We start from the raw sequence: 17,519 nt of genomic DNA, 5'->3' as shown, positions 1-17,519 counted from the left end.
CACAGAGATGCTCAGGAGTGGCCACCTTCTGCTCAGAAATCATGTGGCACTGGTGTGAGAAAGGGGGAGTGGGGAGGAAAAAAGAAAGGGGAAAAAAAAAATTAAGATAATGAAAAAAAAAAAAAAAAAAAGGAGAAAGAAAAAGAAAAAATGAAAAGGGAAAAAAAGGGGGGAGGAATTTAAAAAAATAATTAAAAAAATCTCTCCTGGCAGTGCTGGTGGCTCTCTGGCACCAGGACCTGAACTGGGACCAGTCCCCCTCAGTCCAGCTCTGCCTGCAGCAGATTAGCACAAAGGCATTGTATTCTAATGAGTCGCTGAAAACAACATGTGCTCAACTTCTGCAACAGGGAGCACTTTGGAAAATCCTGATTTAGGAAGTCAAAGAAAAAACACACCCAAAAAACCCACCCGAAAAAACAACATTTGTTGTTGTTTTCCTGAGAAAAACAGCCACTGTTTTGTCCAGAAGATGCCTTTTAGTGACAAGTCCCAAGTCTCAAAGGGTGGGAAAAGAAAAAGTCGGGTTGGGTTCTTCAGCTCAAGTTGCCCTGGAGCCTTCCTGCCTTGCATTCCCAAATCCCTGGGATCAGCCCCCTTTCCCTGCCCTTCCCAGCTCCTTCCCAGGTGTTCGGGGGAGAAGCAGCCGCAGCTCCCGGCAGCTCCCGTCCCTCCGATTCCCGCAGCTCTCCCGGTTCCTAAAGCCCAGGCAGGGAGGGAATGGCAGGGAAGATGGCTGATCCCGACCTCTCCCTCCCTTTGCCAGCCCAACTTCCCATCGGGAAGCACCGGGAGCACAGGGACACCTCGGGAAGGGCTGAACCATGCTGTGGATTTACCTCCCAAGGCAAGAAATCCATTCGGGTTTCTGCTTCCATCCCTCCCTACCTCCCCTCTGCCACAGCTGAGGAGTGTGGGGTTTTTTTTTTTGGGTTTTTTTTTTTTTTTTTTGCATTCTGGAAATAGTGTTAACTCTGAAAACTCTCCAATCCAAAAGCCCTGGCAAGATTTGGGGTTGTATTTCTGCAAGCTGTGAAGCTGCAGGGGGAAGGGAGAGAGACGCAGCCCGGATCAGGTGTTGGGAAAGCAGACGGATTCAAATCTGCTGTAACTCCAAATCTGGAATTGTCTCAGCACCTCAAACAACCACCACTTAGAAGACATTGATAGCTTAATCATTTCTTGCTCAGCTCTCCAGTTCTTCCCATTTTACACGCTCACAAGCCACGTTTGTGAGCAGCTGAACTGGAATTTTTCTTTATTCCCCTTTCCCAACGCTCGAATTAAAGGTGGGGAGAAGCAGCAAGTGCAAGAACAAATATTTAGCTAAAACACAGAAAGGAAGAGGAAAAACCACAGCAGTCCTGGGAGGTGGGAAGGTTCCGTGGGTGCTCCTGGGCTGCCAGCCCAGCATCCCCTGGGGACAGTGGGATCGAGACCACTTCCAGCCTCACCTTGCTGGGATTCTGCCCTCAATTAATATTTCTCTGAAGGGAAAAAGAACCCTTCAGAACCTGGGATTCTGCCCTCAATTAATATTTCTGTGAAGGGAAAAAGAACCCTTCAGAACCTGTGACTTTCCTGTACCACAGCCACTCATCTCACCCCCTGCACACCTTTGATATTTCCTTGCAGAGACCTCCTGCAGCAGGGATCCCAGAGTACCACCTCTCCCCTCCATTTGCATGGGTTTTTTTTTTTTTCTGCTACCGTTTCTCTTCCTCTCCCTTTTGCACGAAGGAGCCACTGCAAAAAAACCCAAACCAGAACAAACCAGCAAAGCCTCTTTTTTAAACCCACTGCTGGTCCCTTCCAGCCCTCCCAAAGGCAGTGGGGAAGCAGCCCCTGTGCCCTGCAGCAAACCCGACTGGAAGGGCAGGTGCAGGGATAATAATATGCTGGGGAATCAACTTTTTTCCCTCTGATTTGTCAGCTTAGCTTCCTAACACCATTAGGAATGTAAACATTCCTGCAATTTCGATTTAAAAGTCAATAAAATAATGGGGTGCAGAACTTACCCTGCTTAATTTTTTAAGTAATACATTTGATTATTTTAATCACGTCAGTACTTAACTGAATGGGTTTAAATATGCATGTTACAGCAATTTGGTTTGGTTTAGTCATTAGAAAGCCATTGAGGAATTCAGCATTATTCTTTTTTTTTCTTTAAAAAAAAAAAAAAAAAAAGGATAAAAAAGGGGCAGCTAGCTGTGCTACATGAGACCTTTCACAAGAAGTTGTCCTTGAGGGGTGAGTTATTTGGGTGCTGTTTTCCAGGAGCTACGACTGCTGCTAGAATGGATTTCAGGGGCAAAAAAATAAGACAAGAAACCCAACGTTTAGGGCTACTACCAGAATATAAGAAAACTGATACCCCAGCTGCTGGATAAACTCTTTTTACTGCAATTTTAAAGGCCACTCTGCCACCAAGCAGCTATTTTTAAAGCAGCCCAGCCCGCCTTGTGCCGCTGCCACCCCTTTTGTCAGGGAGAGCACCCACCCCTGCTCCCAGCTCCTCACCCCGCGGGCTGGGGAGGTGAAAAAGCCAAGTCAAATGTTAGCTGGGATTGTCCCCAGCCCCTTGTCACTCGTCCCTCACCCTCCATGGCAGCAGCTGCAGAAAAAACTTCCCCTCCAGCGAGCGGCCCCGCGTCGCTCCAGCCCCGGGGAGCCAAGGGATGCTGAGGTTGGGCACCCTGGAACCTCCCAGCACCCAGCTGGTTTCCTCCTTCCAGCCTCCCGACCTGCTTTTCATTACCAAAAGGGTTTAAAGAACAATTTGATCTTGTGCCCGTGAGTTTTCACTCCTGTGCAGACACCTAATAAAGCTCTGCAGGTGCATGAAATTTCCTCCTGCTCCAACTTTAGGGAGGGTTTGATTTTTTTTTTTTTTTTTTTTTGGGGGGGGGGGTTTGTTTTTTGTTTTTTCTTATTGCTTTGGTTTTTCTGGTTGGTTGGTTTTTTTTTAAGTATCATTACAGGCAAAACAAAGGTCCTTACGGGGGGCCAAAAATCCCACAATTGCAGAGAGCCAATGGCTGAGTGTAGCAGCATTTGTGAGCAGGAAAGTTTGAAATGCAGAGGGAAAAAGATTGGTGCTGTGATTCCCCCAGCTTGGGGAAGAGCTGAGAGCATCCAGAGCTGAAGCTCAGCCCTAGGAAACCAGAGAATCCCCCAGCACAAAAGGACAAATCCCTCAGTACCAGAGGTTTCCTAGAATCATAGAATCATAGCATTAGCTGGGTTGGAAGGGACCTCAGAGATCATCAAGTCCAACCCTTGTTGTTTCCTTCTGCTCCTCCTTAAACTCCCAACTTCTGAAGTCCTTGGCATTTAGAGGAGGTAAGGGTGAAATGATGCTTGCTTGGGAAAAACAGCCAACCAAAAACCCAACAGCAAGGAAAACCAAGCAAACAAAAACCCAAACACTCCCCCCCCTAAAAAAACCCACCCCCAAAAAACTTAAAAATTAAGACAGATAAATTTGAGAAAATCGAGACCTGCCCTGAATCTGGGGGGAGAACCATTTCCCCCCAAATGGAATCTCTTCTTTGGGATTTTTGGGGTGAGTTTCTCTTGCTGTGCCACAACAAAGCTCGACACCAAATATTTGGAGCTACCTGCTGGGCCAGGGCGTCCCCCCCACCAAAGCCCCAGAGACCTACAGGAACTTTTTAATGAGCCTGAGAACTTCTCCAGGGTAATAAGGAGCAGGGCAGAGAGCTCCTTGCTGATGTCATGATCCCTGCTGGCCGTGAGAGCTTTTGAAGACCCAGACAATAAAAAAATACAAACATTTTGGAGATGAAAACACCGGGTGCACCCTCACCCAGGTTACTTAAATGCAGCATCCCATTATTTTCACAAGTGCAGGTTGAGTTTTGTTACCAACTGCTGGCTAAAACGTGCTTATGTGGCACTGGAATTTGAGAAGGAGGATTTTCTTATATTCTGTTTGAAAAAAAAAAAAATTAAAATATCCAGGAATAGTTTAAAGATGCCCTGGCAGTATCTGAGGAGGAAGGCTGAGAGCCTCAGCACTGCAAAATGCCCCCTGAAAGTTGTCCCCCAGATCACCTTTGCAAAAAACTTTATTTTTTTTTTAATAATAAAAGAGATGAGGAAAAAAAAAAAAAAAAAGGACAGGTGCCTGATGCCCATAGCAGTTGCCTTCCCCCAGGCTGCAGCACTGCACCACACTCCTCTCCCCATCAGGCTGCAAAACTTAAAAAAATAATTAAAAAAAAAAAATAATTAAAAAAGTAAAAATTTCCACCGCTCCCAGAGCGTCACAAAATCCAAAAGAAAATGGCCAACACAGGTTACAATATTAATTTTTTTTAAATAAATGCCCTGTGAGAAAGAACCACATCCCACGTCTCCAAAGTGCCACGGCAATTTTACAGTAAAGCAAGGCTAATGCAAACCAGATTGATACTGAAACAGGAAACAAACAATTCTTCTGCACAATTTCCTGTAGATCAATTGGAAAGGTATTTAAAGACTGCACCAGGCATCAGATCTTTTGTTAACCCCCCCAGCCCTGCCCACAAAAAAGCAGCTCAGAACATACACTGAGATGTCAACACCCGAGCATCATTTGCCCTACCAGCAACCTAGAACCAAATAAAATAAAATTCTATTTATCGTTTCTTTTTGAGGAAAAAAAACCAAGCCAAAACAACCCCCCCCCAAAAAAAAAATATTAAAAAAAAACCAAACCAAAAAAATCCCCCCCCTGTAATAATTCCCAGGCTGGCACAGATGCAGAGGTGAAGTTCACTTCTGATCAGCATATGCTGGTAACATCCTGCATGAATCCAGAGCCTTAATAATTCCTAAAATATTTCAGCAAAATCCAGCTCTGCAAACGAGGCCTCTTCTATTTCCACCACAGAAAGCAATCAGAGCTACCAGGTGTAAATTTTAATTACTGAGTTATCCTCACCCTTAAAACCAGAGCTACACAGACAGAGAGGAAATTTCTTCCATTTCTTTTCCTCAAGAGCATCAAACCCAAACCCAGTGATGGTGTCAAAGCGTCTGTCTGTGTTTATATGGATATATATTTATATAAAACCCTATATTTATTGTTTTATGTAGATTGCTACCATTTACAAACTGTTGTGTGGTTGTTCTCAGCAGGGAGCCTACAAGATGATATGAATCCAGGATAGAAACACACAGCCCTCCCCCTAAAGCCCACAAATATTGGGGCAGTCTTGAAAATATTTGGAATTTTGCTGACAAAGGACTCAGCACTTTTACCTAAGCATGGATCTACACACATGGATTTCAAATCAGGCAGCCTGAGCTACTCCTAGGTGGATGCCATTCCAGAAGGAGTAGTAAATTTAATGCTACTCTCCAACAAAATCGATCCCTACACTTGGGGAGTTTCAAGCCTTTTGCAACTTTTGCTAATAATTTTATTTTTTTTTTTACGACCTGGGCATCAGGACTCCCAGTATTCAAACCCAGGCAGTGCTGGAAACAAAGCCCAACCCTAAACCTCATGCTGAACTCCAAAAAAAAGCCAAAAAAAAAAAGGATGCCCGGACACGAGCCCCTCCGTCCCCTTCCGAGCTCTCCTCCTGGTGCTCCAGCAGCCCCCCCCGTGCCATTCACAACTCTGCACTTGTCATTTTTAAGCCTGGTCCCTGGAATTATGGCACTCCTTGGCCTAACCCATCAGCAGGAATGATACCAGGGAGCATTCATCCTCCTCGAGGAACTTTATGGGCTTGAAAAGCTCTCTAATAAGAACAGCAGACGGAATGTAAACAGGAAAAACTCATCAGCGTTCACTTTTTTTTTTTTTTTTTAAACTTTTTTTTTTTTTTGGTGATTTGATGACTTGACAAATAACTATTTTTCAAAGCCAACTTAGTTCGGGAGCTGGGCTGAAGCTCGTTAGGATAAAGCAAAAAAGAGCAATTACAATAATTACAGGTTTCCCTATATGATTTAACACATGCGCACGGCGGGAGCGGATGCCGGGAGCTTGAGACACCATTTCAAGGAAATTTGGCCACTTTTGGTTGTCCTTTCCCCGGGCAATCATTCCTCCTTCAGAGCCCCACGCATGGGGACACCTTGTCTGTGGCCAAACAACCCTTTTTTCCTCCAACCTGGGCCAGAGGGGCCGGGGACGAGGCGATTCTGCAAACTGGGATTTAGCTCCCGCGGCCGTCTGTCCGTCCGTCCGTCCCCTGGCAGGTAATGCAATGTGTCACCTCCTAAAATATCCCCCAAAACAGCTCGGGTAACAGGCAGCAAGGCTTAGGGGACAAAAATGGCTCGTCTGGTTTCCTTGCTTCCTACGTAATCAAAGTGTTCATCTAGTTAATCACAGCTAATAGTGCTCACTTCCAACTCGCCGCTAAAATGCCTTTTTTTATAATATATTTGGGGGGGGAAAAAGGGAGTCAAGAGCTCCAGGTTTCTCTCCCCCCCCCCCCCCCCCCCCGATGTCATATTATCTTCCCACTTGATTATTTGGTGGCCCCTGCTATTGTTTTCAGGTTTTTTAAGCCAAATATCCTGTCGCAAAGGGATGGGAAGGGAAAGATTCCTTCCCGATGAACCTCAGGAAACAGCTCAAGGCACAGAGTGCTCTCCCAGAGACTCAAACCTCCCAGAGACTCCTCTCCTCAAACACCCTGCCAGCCACAGGGAAAAAAAAAAGGCAAGTTGCAGAAAATGTGCAGTACAGCCTTTATGACAGTTTAATTTTTTTTTTTCCCAGCAGTTTTTTGTGGCTCCTGTAGCCAACGGCGCTCGTCTTCCCACAGCAACTTGGATTGAGAGGGCTTTGGAATGATTTTGCTTGCTATTTTTTCTTTTTTTTTTCCTTCTTTCTTTTGTTTATTCCCAGGGAAGACCTGCTTCCGCTGCCTGCCTGCAGTTCAGAGAGTTCAAACTGAATTTAAACAAGTAATTGACTTGTCGCTGGGAAAAAAAAAGGGAAAGGGAAAAAAAAGGGAAAGGGAAAAAAAAAGGGAAAGGGAAAAAAAAGGGGAAGGGGAAAAAAAAAGGGGAAGGGGAAAAAAAAGGGGAAGGGGAAAAAAAAAGGGGAAGGGGAAAAAAAGGGAAGGGGAAAAAAAAAAGGGAAGGGGAAAAAAAAAGGGAAAGGGAAAAAAAGGGAAAGGGAAAAAAAAAGGGACAGGAAAAAAAAGGGGAAGGAAAAAAAAGGGGAAGGAAAAAAAAGGGGAAGGAAAAAAAAGGGGAAGGGGAAAAAAAAGGGGAAGGAAAAAAAAAGGGGAAGGGGAAAAAAAAGGGACAGGAAAAAAAAAAGGGAGAGGAAAAAAAAAAAGGGACAGGAAAAAAAAAAGGGACAGGAAAAAAAAAAAGGGACAGGGGAAAAAAGGGACAGGGGAAAAAAGGGACAGGGGAAAAAAGGGACAGGGGAAAAAAGGGACAGGGGAAAAAAGGGACAGGGAAACGGAAAAAGAGGGAAATGGAAAAAAAGGGAAACGGAAAAAAAGGGAAGAAAAAAAGGGAAAGAAAAAAGGGAAAGAAAAAAGGGAAAGAAAAAAGGGAAAGAAAAAAGGGAAAGAAAAAAGGGAAAGAAAAAAGGGAAAGAAAAAAGGGAAAGAAAAAAGGGAAAGAAAAAAAGGGAAAGAAAAAAAGGGAAAGAAAAAAAGGGAAAGGACAAGAAAAAAGGAAAGAGAAAAAAAATTGAAAAAGAAAAAAGGAAGAGGAATGAAAACGGAAAGGAACAAAAAAAAGGAAAGGAACCAAAAAAGGAAAGGAACAAAAAAAGGAAAGAGGAAAGAGACAAGAAAAGGAAAGAGACAAGAAAAGGAAAGAGACAAGAAAAGGAAAGAGACAAGAAAAGGAAAGAGACAAGAAAAGGAAAGAGACAAGAAAAGGAAAGAGACAAGAAAAGGAAAGAGACAAGAAAAGGAAAGAGACAAGAAAAGGAAAGGAACAAAAAAAAGAGAAAAAAGGGAAAGGAAAAAGGAAAGGAATAAAAAAGGGGAAAGGAGAAAGGGAAGAAAAAAGAATGGAACAAAAGAAAAAGGAAAGGAACGAAATAAGGGAAAGGAACAAGAAAAAAAGAACAAATAAAAAGGAAAGAACAAACAAAACAAAACAAACAGCCAAGAGAAAAAAGGGAAAGGAGAAGGAAAAAAGGGTAAAGGAGAAAAACAAAGGGAAAGGAATAAAACGGGAAAGGAGGGGAAGGAAAAAAAAAAAAAAAAAAAAGGGAAAGGAACAACTAAAAAGGGGAAGGAGGCCAGAAAGGAGGAATTGGGAAGTCTCTTTCCTGCAGAGCGGTGGGAGCTGAGCTCCCAGCCCCGGCTGAAGGCCTCAGAGCCCGGTGCGGAGGGAGCTGCGGCCCCGCTCCCGCCTGGCATCCCGCACCCGCTGGCACCGCACCAAGCGCTGCACAATGCGGCCCCGAACAATGCCGGCTCCAGAGAACACCCCGACCCTCTGACAAGTGCTGCGGGGACCCTCGGGGACACCCACCCCCTCCCCGGCCACGGCACCAGCCCCGCTCCTGCCCTGCCAGCTGCGGGGCAGGGTGCGGGGTGGCAGTGCCACCGTGCCCGCGGTGTCGCGGGGCCCCTGCCCCGGCTCTTTGTGCTGGGGAAGAGCCGAGGCCAGGCTGGCTTTTCCCAACCACCTTTTCCATCCGTGCCTAGGAAGCGTCTCCCCACGCCGGAGCCGTCCTGGGTTTCCCAAATCCCACCTTTATGCAAAAAAAAAACAAAAAAAACAACCCGAAACGAAAGCAACCTAACAACCCCCCGCAAAAATAAAATAAAATAAAATATAAAGCAGAGGGGCAAAGGGTCTGGGAGCTCTGTGATGTCCCGTTCTGCAGTTTTCTGTCGCGACGACAGGCAGCTGGCACCAGGCGATGGGCTGAGGGCTCCCAGCCCGGGGGACACCGGGCGCTTTGCTCCCTCTGCTTCCTGACTTCAGGCGAAAGAAATCCAACCCAAATAAACACAGACACAAATAAAACCAGAGGGGTCGGGAGGGGAAGAGGGGGGGTGTTAAAAAACCCACCCCACCTGAACCCAAAGGAAACCCCCCGGAGCTCGCTGCCACCTCCACCTCGCTGCCCCGCTGCTCCTTAACCCTCCCCAACCCCCCCCCCCAAAAAAAAATTAAGAAAAATGAAGTTGCTCTAAGTGGTGAAAATTGTTTGCCGGGGCCCTGCCACCGAGCCAGCGCCGTGCATCGCTGCTTCCTGTTTACAGGCGCCTGTCGCCAGGATTTTATTACTTACTGAGGATGAATAGCAGCGTTTAGAACTTTTTTTTTTTTTTTTAAAGCTGCTGGGGCTGGCTGGCCGGCCCTGCCATCCATGGGAATGTCAAGGTAGGTTTTAGGTGTGGTTTGGAACAGCTCTGGGATAGGAAGAATTAATTTAAAAAAAAAAGAAAAAGAAAAAAAATTTAAAAGAAAAAAAAAAAAAAAGCTTTGCAGGAAATTTACTAATTTCTTTTTCTTTTTTTTTGCGTAATTTTCCATCCCAACTCTTTTCTTTTTTCCTTCTGCAAATTCCCTTCTAAGCAACCCAAGCATCCCGCGAGAAGGTTATTTGCAAAATATTCAAAACAAAAGAGAAAGCCCCCCCCCTTCCCTTGCTCCCCAAGCATATTTAGGAGGAAAAAAAAAAATTAAAAAAAAAAATAAAAAATCTCAGTTATCCAAACAGATGTTCGGGGGCAGAGCGGCTCTCTCTGCCGCCGAGAGGTTCGGAGCAGAGGCCGGGGGATGGCACAGATGCCTCCACAGCCCCGCGGAGCTTTGCTCCATCCCCTCCTCCTCCTCCTCCTCCTCTTAAGCCGGGATAAAACTCTCCCGGTCTCCTTTCGGCCGCCCTGCCCGGGATCAGATGGAAGGCAGAGAAAGTTGGAAGCAGGCAGAGGGGACCTGCACCCCCCCCTTCCCCTCCCACCCTTGCCCGATTTGCTTTTCCTCTCCCTTCAGCAACAGTTCCCCTCCTTACCTCGCCCTCCCCCCCTTCTCCCCCCCCCCAAAAATATTTTAAAATACACTGAAATCCTTTTTCCTTCGCAAGACCCAGCCAGGGAGAGGGAGAGAGAGAGAGAAAAAAAAATAATAAAAAAAATAAACCTCCAGATGGCAAGTATAAACCTTCTGCTGGGGTTATGCACAAAATACCAGACACTTTTTTTTTTTTTTTTTTTTTTTTCCGTTCCTTTTTCTTAAATAAAGCGGTTCTGTTGGGAGGGGAGAAAAAAAAAAAAAAAGGGAGGGGGGCCCTAAGTCAGAAATGGGGCTTTTGGGTCATTTTCTGTTACCTTCTGACTACTCGAGCGGCGGCCGCGGGGCGAGCTGGGGATACCGGGGGGGGGGTGGTGGTGGTGGTGGTGGTGGTGGCTCCGCGGCCGCGCAGCCCCGCTCCGCTCCCTCCTTCTTTTATTCTAACTTCCCCCCAAACTTTTTACCGCGACCGAACGCATTAAAAAAGAAACCAACCAACCAACAACAAACAACAAAAAAAAAAAAATAAAAGAAGGGGGGATAAAACCCCAAAGCTCCTAGAGGCGAACTGAAGCGGCGGGCGCAGCCCCCGGCGCAGCGCGGAGGATGCTCGTCCCCACCTCTCCTCCCCCCCCCCTTCCCAAACTTCTCCAAATTACACCTTTAATTACCGCGCCTGCTTACCGCTTTCCCATTATAGTAGTACATCAAAGAGTTGCCGCCCATGCCGGGGATCGTGTATGCGCAGTACATGGTCCCGCCGTCCCCCGCCGCTCCCGCTCGCTCCCAACTTTTTTATTTCAAACTCGCTTCTCCCTTTTTTCACAACAATTCCTCCACTCGCATGTTCCCATATGGCCGGGCCAGGCGCGCTCAATATGCAAAGCAGGGCGAGACCATTCGCCGCGCGGGGGCGGAGGCTGCGCGCCCCCCCTCCCGCCTCCCCTTTCCCCGCGCACCGCCCCGCGCCCGCGCACCGCCCCGCGGAGCCGGGCCCAGTACCGAGCGGAATACAAATGCGCTTAATTGCCTCTCCCCCGCCCTCCCTCTCGGTTTTTTCCTTTTTTTTTTTTTTTTTTTTTTCGTGGTTTTTCTTTTTCGTGGTGGGTTGTGTTTTTTTTTTGTTGGTTTTTTTTTTTTTTTTCGGTTTTAATTTGATTAAAAAGCGAGTGGCAGGAAGGGAATCGTATGATGCACATCTAATAACTCCGCCATCTGTCCGTGCTGCTGGCGCGCTCCCAGCATTGTGCGCAGCTGCCGCGGCCCGCCCGCGCCCCGCGCAGCCCCGCGCACCCTTTGCCCTCTCTATTTTCCTTCTTTTCTTAATAAAAAAAATATATTTCTTCCTTTTTTTTTTTTTTTTCTTCCTTTTTCTTTCTTTTTTTTTTTTTTTAAATACCACATCTCCCGCGCGGTCCCGGTGCGCAGCGCCCTGCGCGGTGCCGGCCAACGGGGTGTGGGGGGGAAAATAAGGGGAGGGATGAGGGAAAAGGATGGAAACGGGGTGGAGGGGGGGGGGATATAACACCACCACCAACCCCCCCTTGTCGGGACTGACTTGAGCTTGCCAAATTCCGAGCATCACAGGAAAGGAGGGCCCCTGGGAATTGCTCCCAAATGAAACTAAATCATTTGCATATGCCGAAGCAAAATGCCATCCGAGCATCCAGCCAGGCTCCGGGCTCAACTTTAATAATTCAAAGCACCTATTTCCTTACCCCTCGCCACCACATACACTATTAATCAACGACAAAGAGATGGTGAGGGCAACGCCGGAGCTGTCGCGACAGCAAAGTTTTGCTTTCATACTTTCCCCCCCCCCCTCATCCCATCCCATCCCATCCCTCCCACCACCTCCTCTCAGCTCCAGCGTGTAGCTGTGGACCGGGGGGAGGGGGGTGTTGGAAAATCCAGGAGGGAAGGATGAGCTGAGGTTTATCTAACTCACTTGTTCTGCATTTATTCGGGAGGTCCCCGGAGGTTTGGGTAAACAGTACTTGAATTATAATCACACATTTCATTCGAATTTCATGCTTTGAGGATTTTTTCCTCATTAGAACAGTTAGTTGTCAATCTGACACGATCACATTTGTAACCTTTAAACCACCCTCGGCGTCTAAAATACACCGGGCCAAAAAAAAAAAAAAAAAATAAAATAAAAAAAAAAAATTCCCCACGACACCCGGGTCAGCGTGTGACAAAATGCTCCCCTGGAAAGGGGCAGAGAAGGCTCCTCGGCTTGGGGGCTTCCCCTCCCACGGGTGACACCTTCACCTTCCCAGCAAATCCACTCTCTAAAACTGACCTTAGGTATTAATGCTCCGGAGGTGAAAAAGGAACAAAGTGCTTTGAGCATTTATTTACAATAAACAAAAAAAAAGAAGAAAAATCCCAACCTCGGAAGGGTTTTCCGAAGGACTCGAGGCAGCTCTTCCCTCCTGCAGCTGCAAGCAGCAAACGGGGTATTTCCACCCGTAATAAAAGCTGCAGTTTCACAGCTCCACACAAAGTTATACAACTAGCATTACATTTTGAGTACAAATTTTACCACAAAACGACATTGGATGGGCCTTTAAATCATCTAACTTAATCGCTTTCCTGCCAGGGAAACAACCCCCTAACCTCAGCAGAAACAGATTTTTTATTTTTTTTTTTTTTTTTCTGACTGGCACCAAATAATTCTAAATATTACAGGTAGGTGATGGAGAGAGAGCCCCGTGCTTGGGCAGAGCAAAGAGTCATGAGAAACCCCGGGAGATTTCAGGCTGGGTTTTGCAACCCTGGAGTGGGGAGCAGTCCAACTTCATTTGGATCCTGTCATCCCAGTGCTTTGGTTCTCCTGGATGGGAAAATTTCCCGTGGAAATACGTTGTACCTAACCCGATAAGAAGTTAATGTGGTTTGCAGGGAGCAAGCCCAGAACTATAACCTAATTCTCAACACATGACAATAAAAATTAATTACTTTACCATATCATCTTTGCATTCGACACATACATTGAGATAACTTTAATGCGTTTTCCTGCCCCGCTCAGGCCTGGGTATTTTTTTTTCCTTTTTTTTTTTTTGTTTTGTTTTGTTTTTTGTGGCTATCTTGCAGAAATTCATATTAACAGCTGACAGAAACACCCACAGCACACTGGGTGCTGGAGGGATGCAAGGCAAGGCTCTGGAGCTCTCTGGCCCTAAGACACCCACCTTGGGAGACCCCCATGGTACCCAGAGAGTGAGGATTTGCCTCCAGGATTCAGCTCCGGGGAGGGTGCAGGTGCAGACCCCCCCTCACCCCTCCCTGGGCATCTTCCAGCCATTGCTGCAAGTGCTGCTGCAATTACAGCCTTCCTCTTAATTAATGAGAGGTTGGCAGTGTGGGTGGGGCAGGGTGAGATGGGGACAGCACGTCCCACCACTTCCCTGCAGTCCTGTCCCCGTTGCCTAAAAGGTTCCTGTCTGCCAGGTGAAGGGTCAAGGGTGAGCGTTAAAACTTGTATTTTATAAAACCCCAGAGTGGTTTGGGTTGGAAGGGACCTTAAGGACCATCCTGGCCATGGGCAGGGACACCTCCCACAGCCCAGGGTGCTCCAAGCCCCATCCAACCTGACCTGGGATGGGGCAGCCACAGCTTCTCTGGGAAACCTGGCACAGGGGCTCAGCACCCTCATACAAAATAATTTCTCCCTAAGATCTAATCTCTTGCAGCTGGAAACCCTTCCCCCTCATCCCATCCCTCCATGGTCTCATCCCAAGTCCCTCCCCAGCTTTCCTGGAGCCCCTTCAGGCACTGGAAGGTGCTCTAAGGTCTCTTCTCCAGGCTGAACACCCCAACTCTCTCTCAGCCTGGCTCCAGAGCTGCTCCAGCCCCCCCAGCACCTTTGTGGCCTCCTCGGGACCCACTCCAAGTACCCAGAGGGAATGTCACCAAAGGGAAGAGGACTCTAAAATCCACCCATCCTTTCAGACACAGCCCCCACTCCCAGCAGTGCCTCTTTCCTCTGCCAGCCACAGCCTCTCAGCATCCTCTAGGAGGTTGATCGGGTGGAACCTGCCCTGCACTCACCAGCTGAACACATCCCCCAACTCCAACCCAAGTGGGGATGGATTCAGGTCAATGTGTCACCTACGTGACACAGCAAGTGTGGGATGCCAGGGTAGGTGGCCACGTCAGAATCTTGGTATTTTAGCAGCAGCTAAGGTAAGAATTTCTCCTACAGCCCTTCTGTTCCAGCTTCCCCTGGCATCACTGCTCAGCCCAGCCCAGCCACCAGGCTTTGACAAAGTGGGCAGTGGGCAGAGAAACCCAGTGGGGCTGCCCAGAAATAACCAGTGCTGGGACTTCTCTGGTGGCATTTCCATGCTTTGGCATCTACAGACTCGCTTGCATTCCTTCCTCACTTCTCCTGTGTCACATCCCAGTGGCAAATTCCAGAAGAAAGTGAGGAAAGACTCAAAAAATCCCAAGCAGATGAAGGACATGTTGCTTCCCACAGGAAGCCAGCTCTGCTGGTCCAGGAGGAAGGAGGAGAGGGGAACCTGCTCTTCCAGCACTGTTTTTAAGACAGAATTTAGAAAGGGAGGAATTTTGGAGGGTGCCAGCTGCTGAGCACCCTCCTTGATCAACCTGGGACTGCCACCCTGACGTCCTGATGGAGCAGCTCCACCAGGTCTGGAAGCAGATCTTCCAGAAAGTGCTAAGAAAAGACAAGGAAAAGGCAGCAATCCTGCTCCTGCACTGCTGAAACTGAGGTCCTCAGCAGAGGAGGGAAGCAAGGGAAGCTGTCTGCTGGATGACAAGCTTCCAGCCACAAATTGAAACAGATAATGGTAAAATATCAAGTAAGATGACTAAAGCAGCCAGTATCCCTCTAAGTCTGGGTCATTCGGATAATCTCATCCTTCTTACACAAATCCTTGAGTGTAGTTATTAAAGCAGCCCCGGGGTGGGTGGAGAAGTGGCTCTAAATGCCCAGATGTGAAGGATTTCCCCAGCTGAGGGAGCAGGACCTCCAATCCCAGCTCCCAGGAAACCCCACCTCGTGCCCTACCAACCCTTTCCCACTTGCTTCCCTCCTTTTGAAGGAAAACAAAACCAGAAGCAAAGCTTCTTGTTCCCTAAAGTCAGCTCTGGTTCTGGAGATGACAGAACTGAGCTCAAGGTTTATCAGAATCCTCCCAGCTTGGAAATTCAGGTATTGGCTAAACACAAGAATTGCATCATTTGTACCTTACCCAGTTTTGGTGGAGTCATTTTCTGTTCCTGTTTGATTTTTTTTTTTTTCTTTTAGAGGATCCCAAACAGAGTCAGAGATTGAACTTGAGATGGCTGCATTTCTAATCATCTCTTTTGTAACTCCTGCAGCTAAAGGTAACCCTTCTCCTCTGGTTCTGTACATTAATATTCTCTCCTCTCTCCCCAGGAAGAGGTTCACATTCAGCTCCTTGTGCACCATAGCCTGAATACAGGCTAAATATCTAATTATACAGATGCCACATGAATAAATCAGCTCCTAAAAGTCACAGTCTCTAAAAAGCTACTTTAAACCAGCCAAATGTGGATACATCTGCTTTCGTATTACCAGCTACCTACTGATGGCAATCCTTATCAAACTGATAATCCTCTGCCTCCTCTCCAGGCTTAGCTCCCAGGAAGATGCCAGCCCTTTTCCCACACTGCAACCACCTCCTCTCTTTCTCATTAACTCTCCACCAGATGTTTTAGACCTTACTGAAATCCAGACCTCCCTAAATCTCACCCTGATTTCAACAAAAGTATCTTTGTGAGCTTTTTTTTTTCCTAATTCCAAATGCTTGGCCAGCTCTGAGGGGTGGCTATGAGGGTGAGTGCTGATGCCACCACAGGCTCCTACCTATTTATGTAGGAAAGGTGTGAAATGGGCACATTTACACGAGCCAGAGCAGCCTGAAGCAAATTTATGATATTATGACACATTCTTGCACTGCCCAACACCAAATAATTGGCTGAAGCTTAGGTTGAGATGGGCTGAATAAACCACTGGATAGCTCTCCAAGCACCTGCCACGGTTAAGCTTTAAAACATAAAGCTTCTTTTACCTCAAAGTTAGTAGAATAAAAAAACCCCTAGATCAGAACTAGCTATTGCAATCCCATGGTTGCTTTCCATATAAGTCCATTTGAACCCAGACTGGGGCTGAGCACATCCCCACAGCTGGGTTGGAACCCTGGAGCTGGGCAGGGTACCACCAACTCTGGCTTAGCCATCACCTTCCAGAAAACTTATCTTCCCACCCCCCCCCCCCCAAAAAAAAAAAAACCTAAAAAAAAAAAACCAAAATGAGCATAGGAACACACATTCCAGCTCATCTATTTTAAACAAAAGTGTCTATCTAGCCATTTGCCACTGGGTTTATTTTTGACTCCACTGCTTTGTGAAAAGCCAAGAGAGAAAACTCAAACCACATGGCCCAGGATTTCTCCTTGCACAAAAGTACTATTGCCAATTTTTTTGCCTTTTTATCTTGGGTATGGGAGCGTGTGGTGGGCTTCCTTTTCTGGAAAGCCAGAGCTGCTGCAGTCACTGGTTACAGGATGATCTCAGATCTCCTATTTTGAAGACTGAGCTTCCAACTCCGAGAAGTGTGGAGGAGAGAGCTAGGAAGTGGCAATTTGGAGGCAGAAAACCCCAAAGGATAATAAAACCAACCCAAGCTTTCCTATTTTTCACCCTCCTGTGTGGATGGGAGGGTGGCTGACTCAAGATATTTGAGGTCTTTGAGGTCTGCAACACAAAAGGGGCTTCTCCCCATTGCCCTGGCAATGGCAACAGCCCCTGTGAGCAGCTCGAAGGTGGCATCGGGACTTCCATCCCAAAATCTGGAATTCTGCTGGGCCAGAGCATCCCTTGGGCTTCCATTTGGGATTTACTACAAAAGCAGAGAGTGAAGTGGGTTGGAGGTTCATTCCTGGCACTTTCTTTCCCATGGCACAAGAAAGCAAGAGATGGGAGATTTCTGTGTTTGGAGATGTCAGTGCTGAGAAGGGTTCAGTAAAACAACTGAACAGGCCTCCTCCTGTATTTTGTAGGACTTTATTTGTAGGACTTTAAAATTTGTAGGACTTTATAGGGTGCTGAGGACTTCACTGGCACTACACACCAAACAATAAACAAGTAATTTTGGATTATAAGGGATTATCTTTGCTTTTGCAGTTAAGTACAACCTAGAGAGACTGGGGCTCGTTTCGTGTTACTGAGAGGGTTCCAAACATTTTTGGTCAATTTTACTGAGAGGGTTCCAAACATTTTTGGTCAATTTTTCTCCATTAGCAGTAGATGCTATTATAAAATAAATCAATGTTTTTGAAGCATAAGGTAATCAAGGACCTGACCTCATGTTTAATCTGTAGGGAAAAAAAAAAATCCCCCTGCAATGTAATGATTTCATTATTAACAACATCTATCCTCTCAAGTGGCTTCTGTGCTTTAGAAAATGAGAAATACCTCCTTGCACCAGAACTTCAAAAAGAATTTAGAGACATCACGCTGTTGCAAAATTATTTTTTTAAAACAATGCA

General features: G+C 46.7%; 1 protein-coding gene across 5 annotated transcripts in view; it reads right to left on the bottom strand.

Moving 5' to 3' along the window:
- LOC139790434 (transcription factor 4-like) overlaps positions 1–17,519 on the bottom strand; it is a 221,522-nt gene that overhangs the window by 65,510 nt on the left and 138,493 nt on the right. For 2 of the 5 annotated variants that reach the window (XM_071732303.1, XM_071732306.1), the window contains exon 1: positions 10,657–10,896. The exons of 1 other annotated variant lie outside the window; for it this stretch is intronic. In XM_071732303.1, the coding sequence (XP_071588404.1) occupies positions 10,657–10,725 (69 nt within the window). In that variant the 5' untranslated portion in view covers positions 10,726–10,896. Of the gene's footprint in view, positions 1–10,656; positions 10,899–17,519 lie in introns of those variants that run through there. 2 more of the 5 variants (XM_071732305.1, XM_071732304.1) reach the window with 2 other exon arrangements.

Source organism: Heliangelus exortis, chromosome Z, assembly GCF_036169615.1.
Source record: "Heliangelus exortis chromosome Z, bHelExo1.hap1, whole genome shotgun sequence".
Classification (NCBI taxonomy): domain Eukaryota; kingdom Metazoa; phylum Chordata; class Aves; order Apodiformes; family Trochilidae; genus Heliangelus; species Heliangelus exortis.
This window is presented reverse-complemented; position numbering and strand designations above follow the sequence as displayed.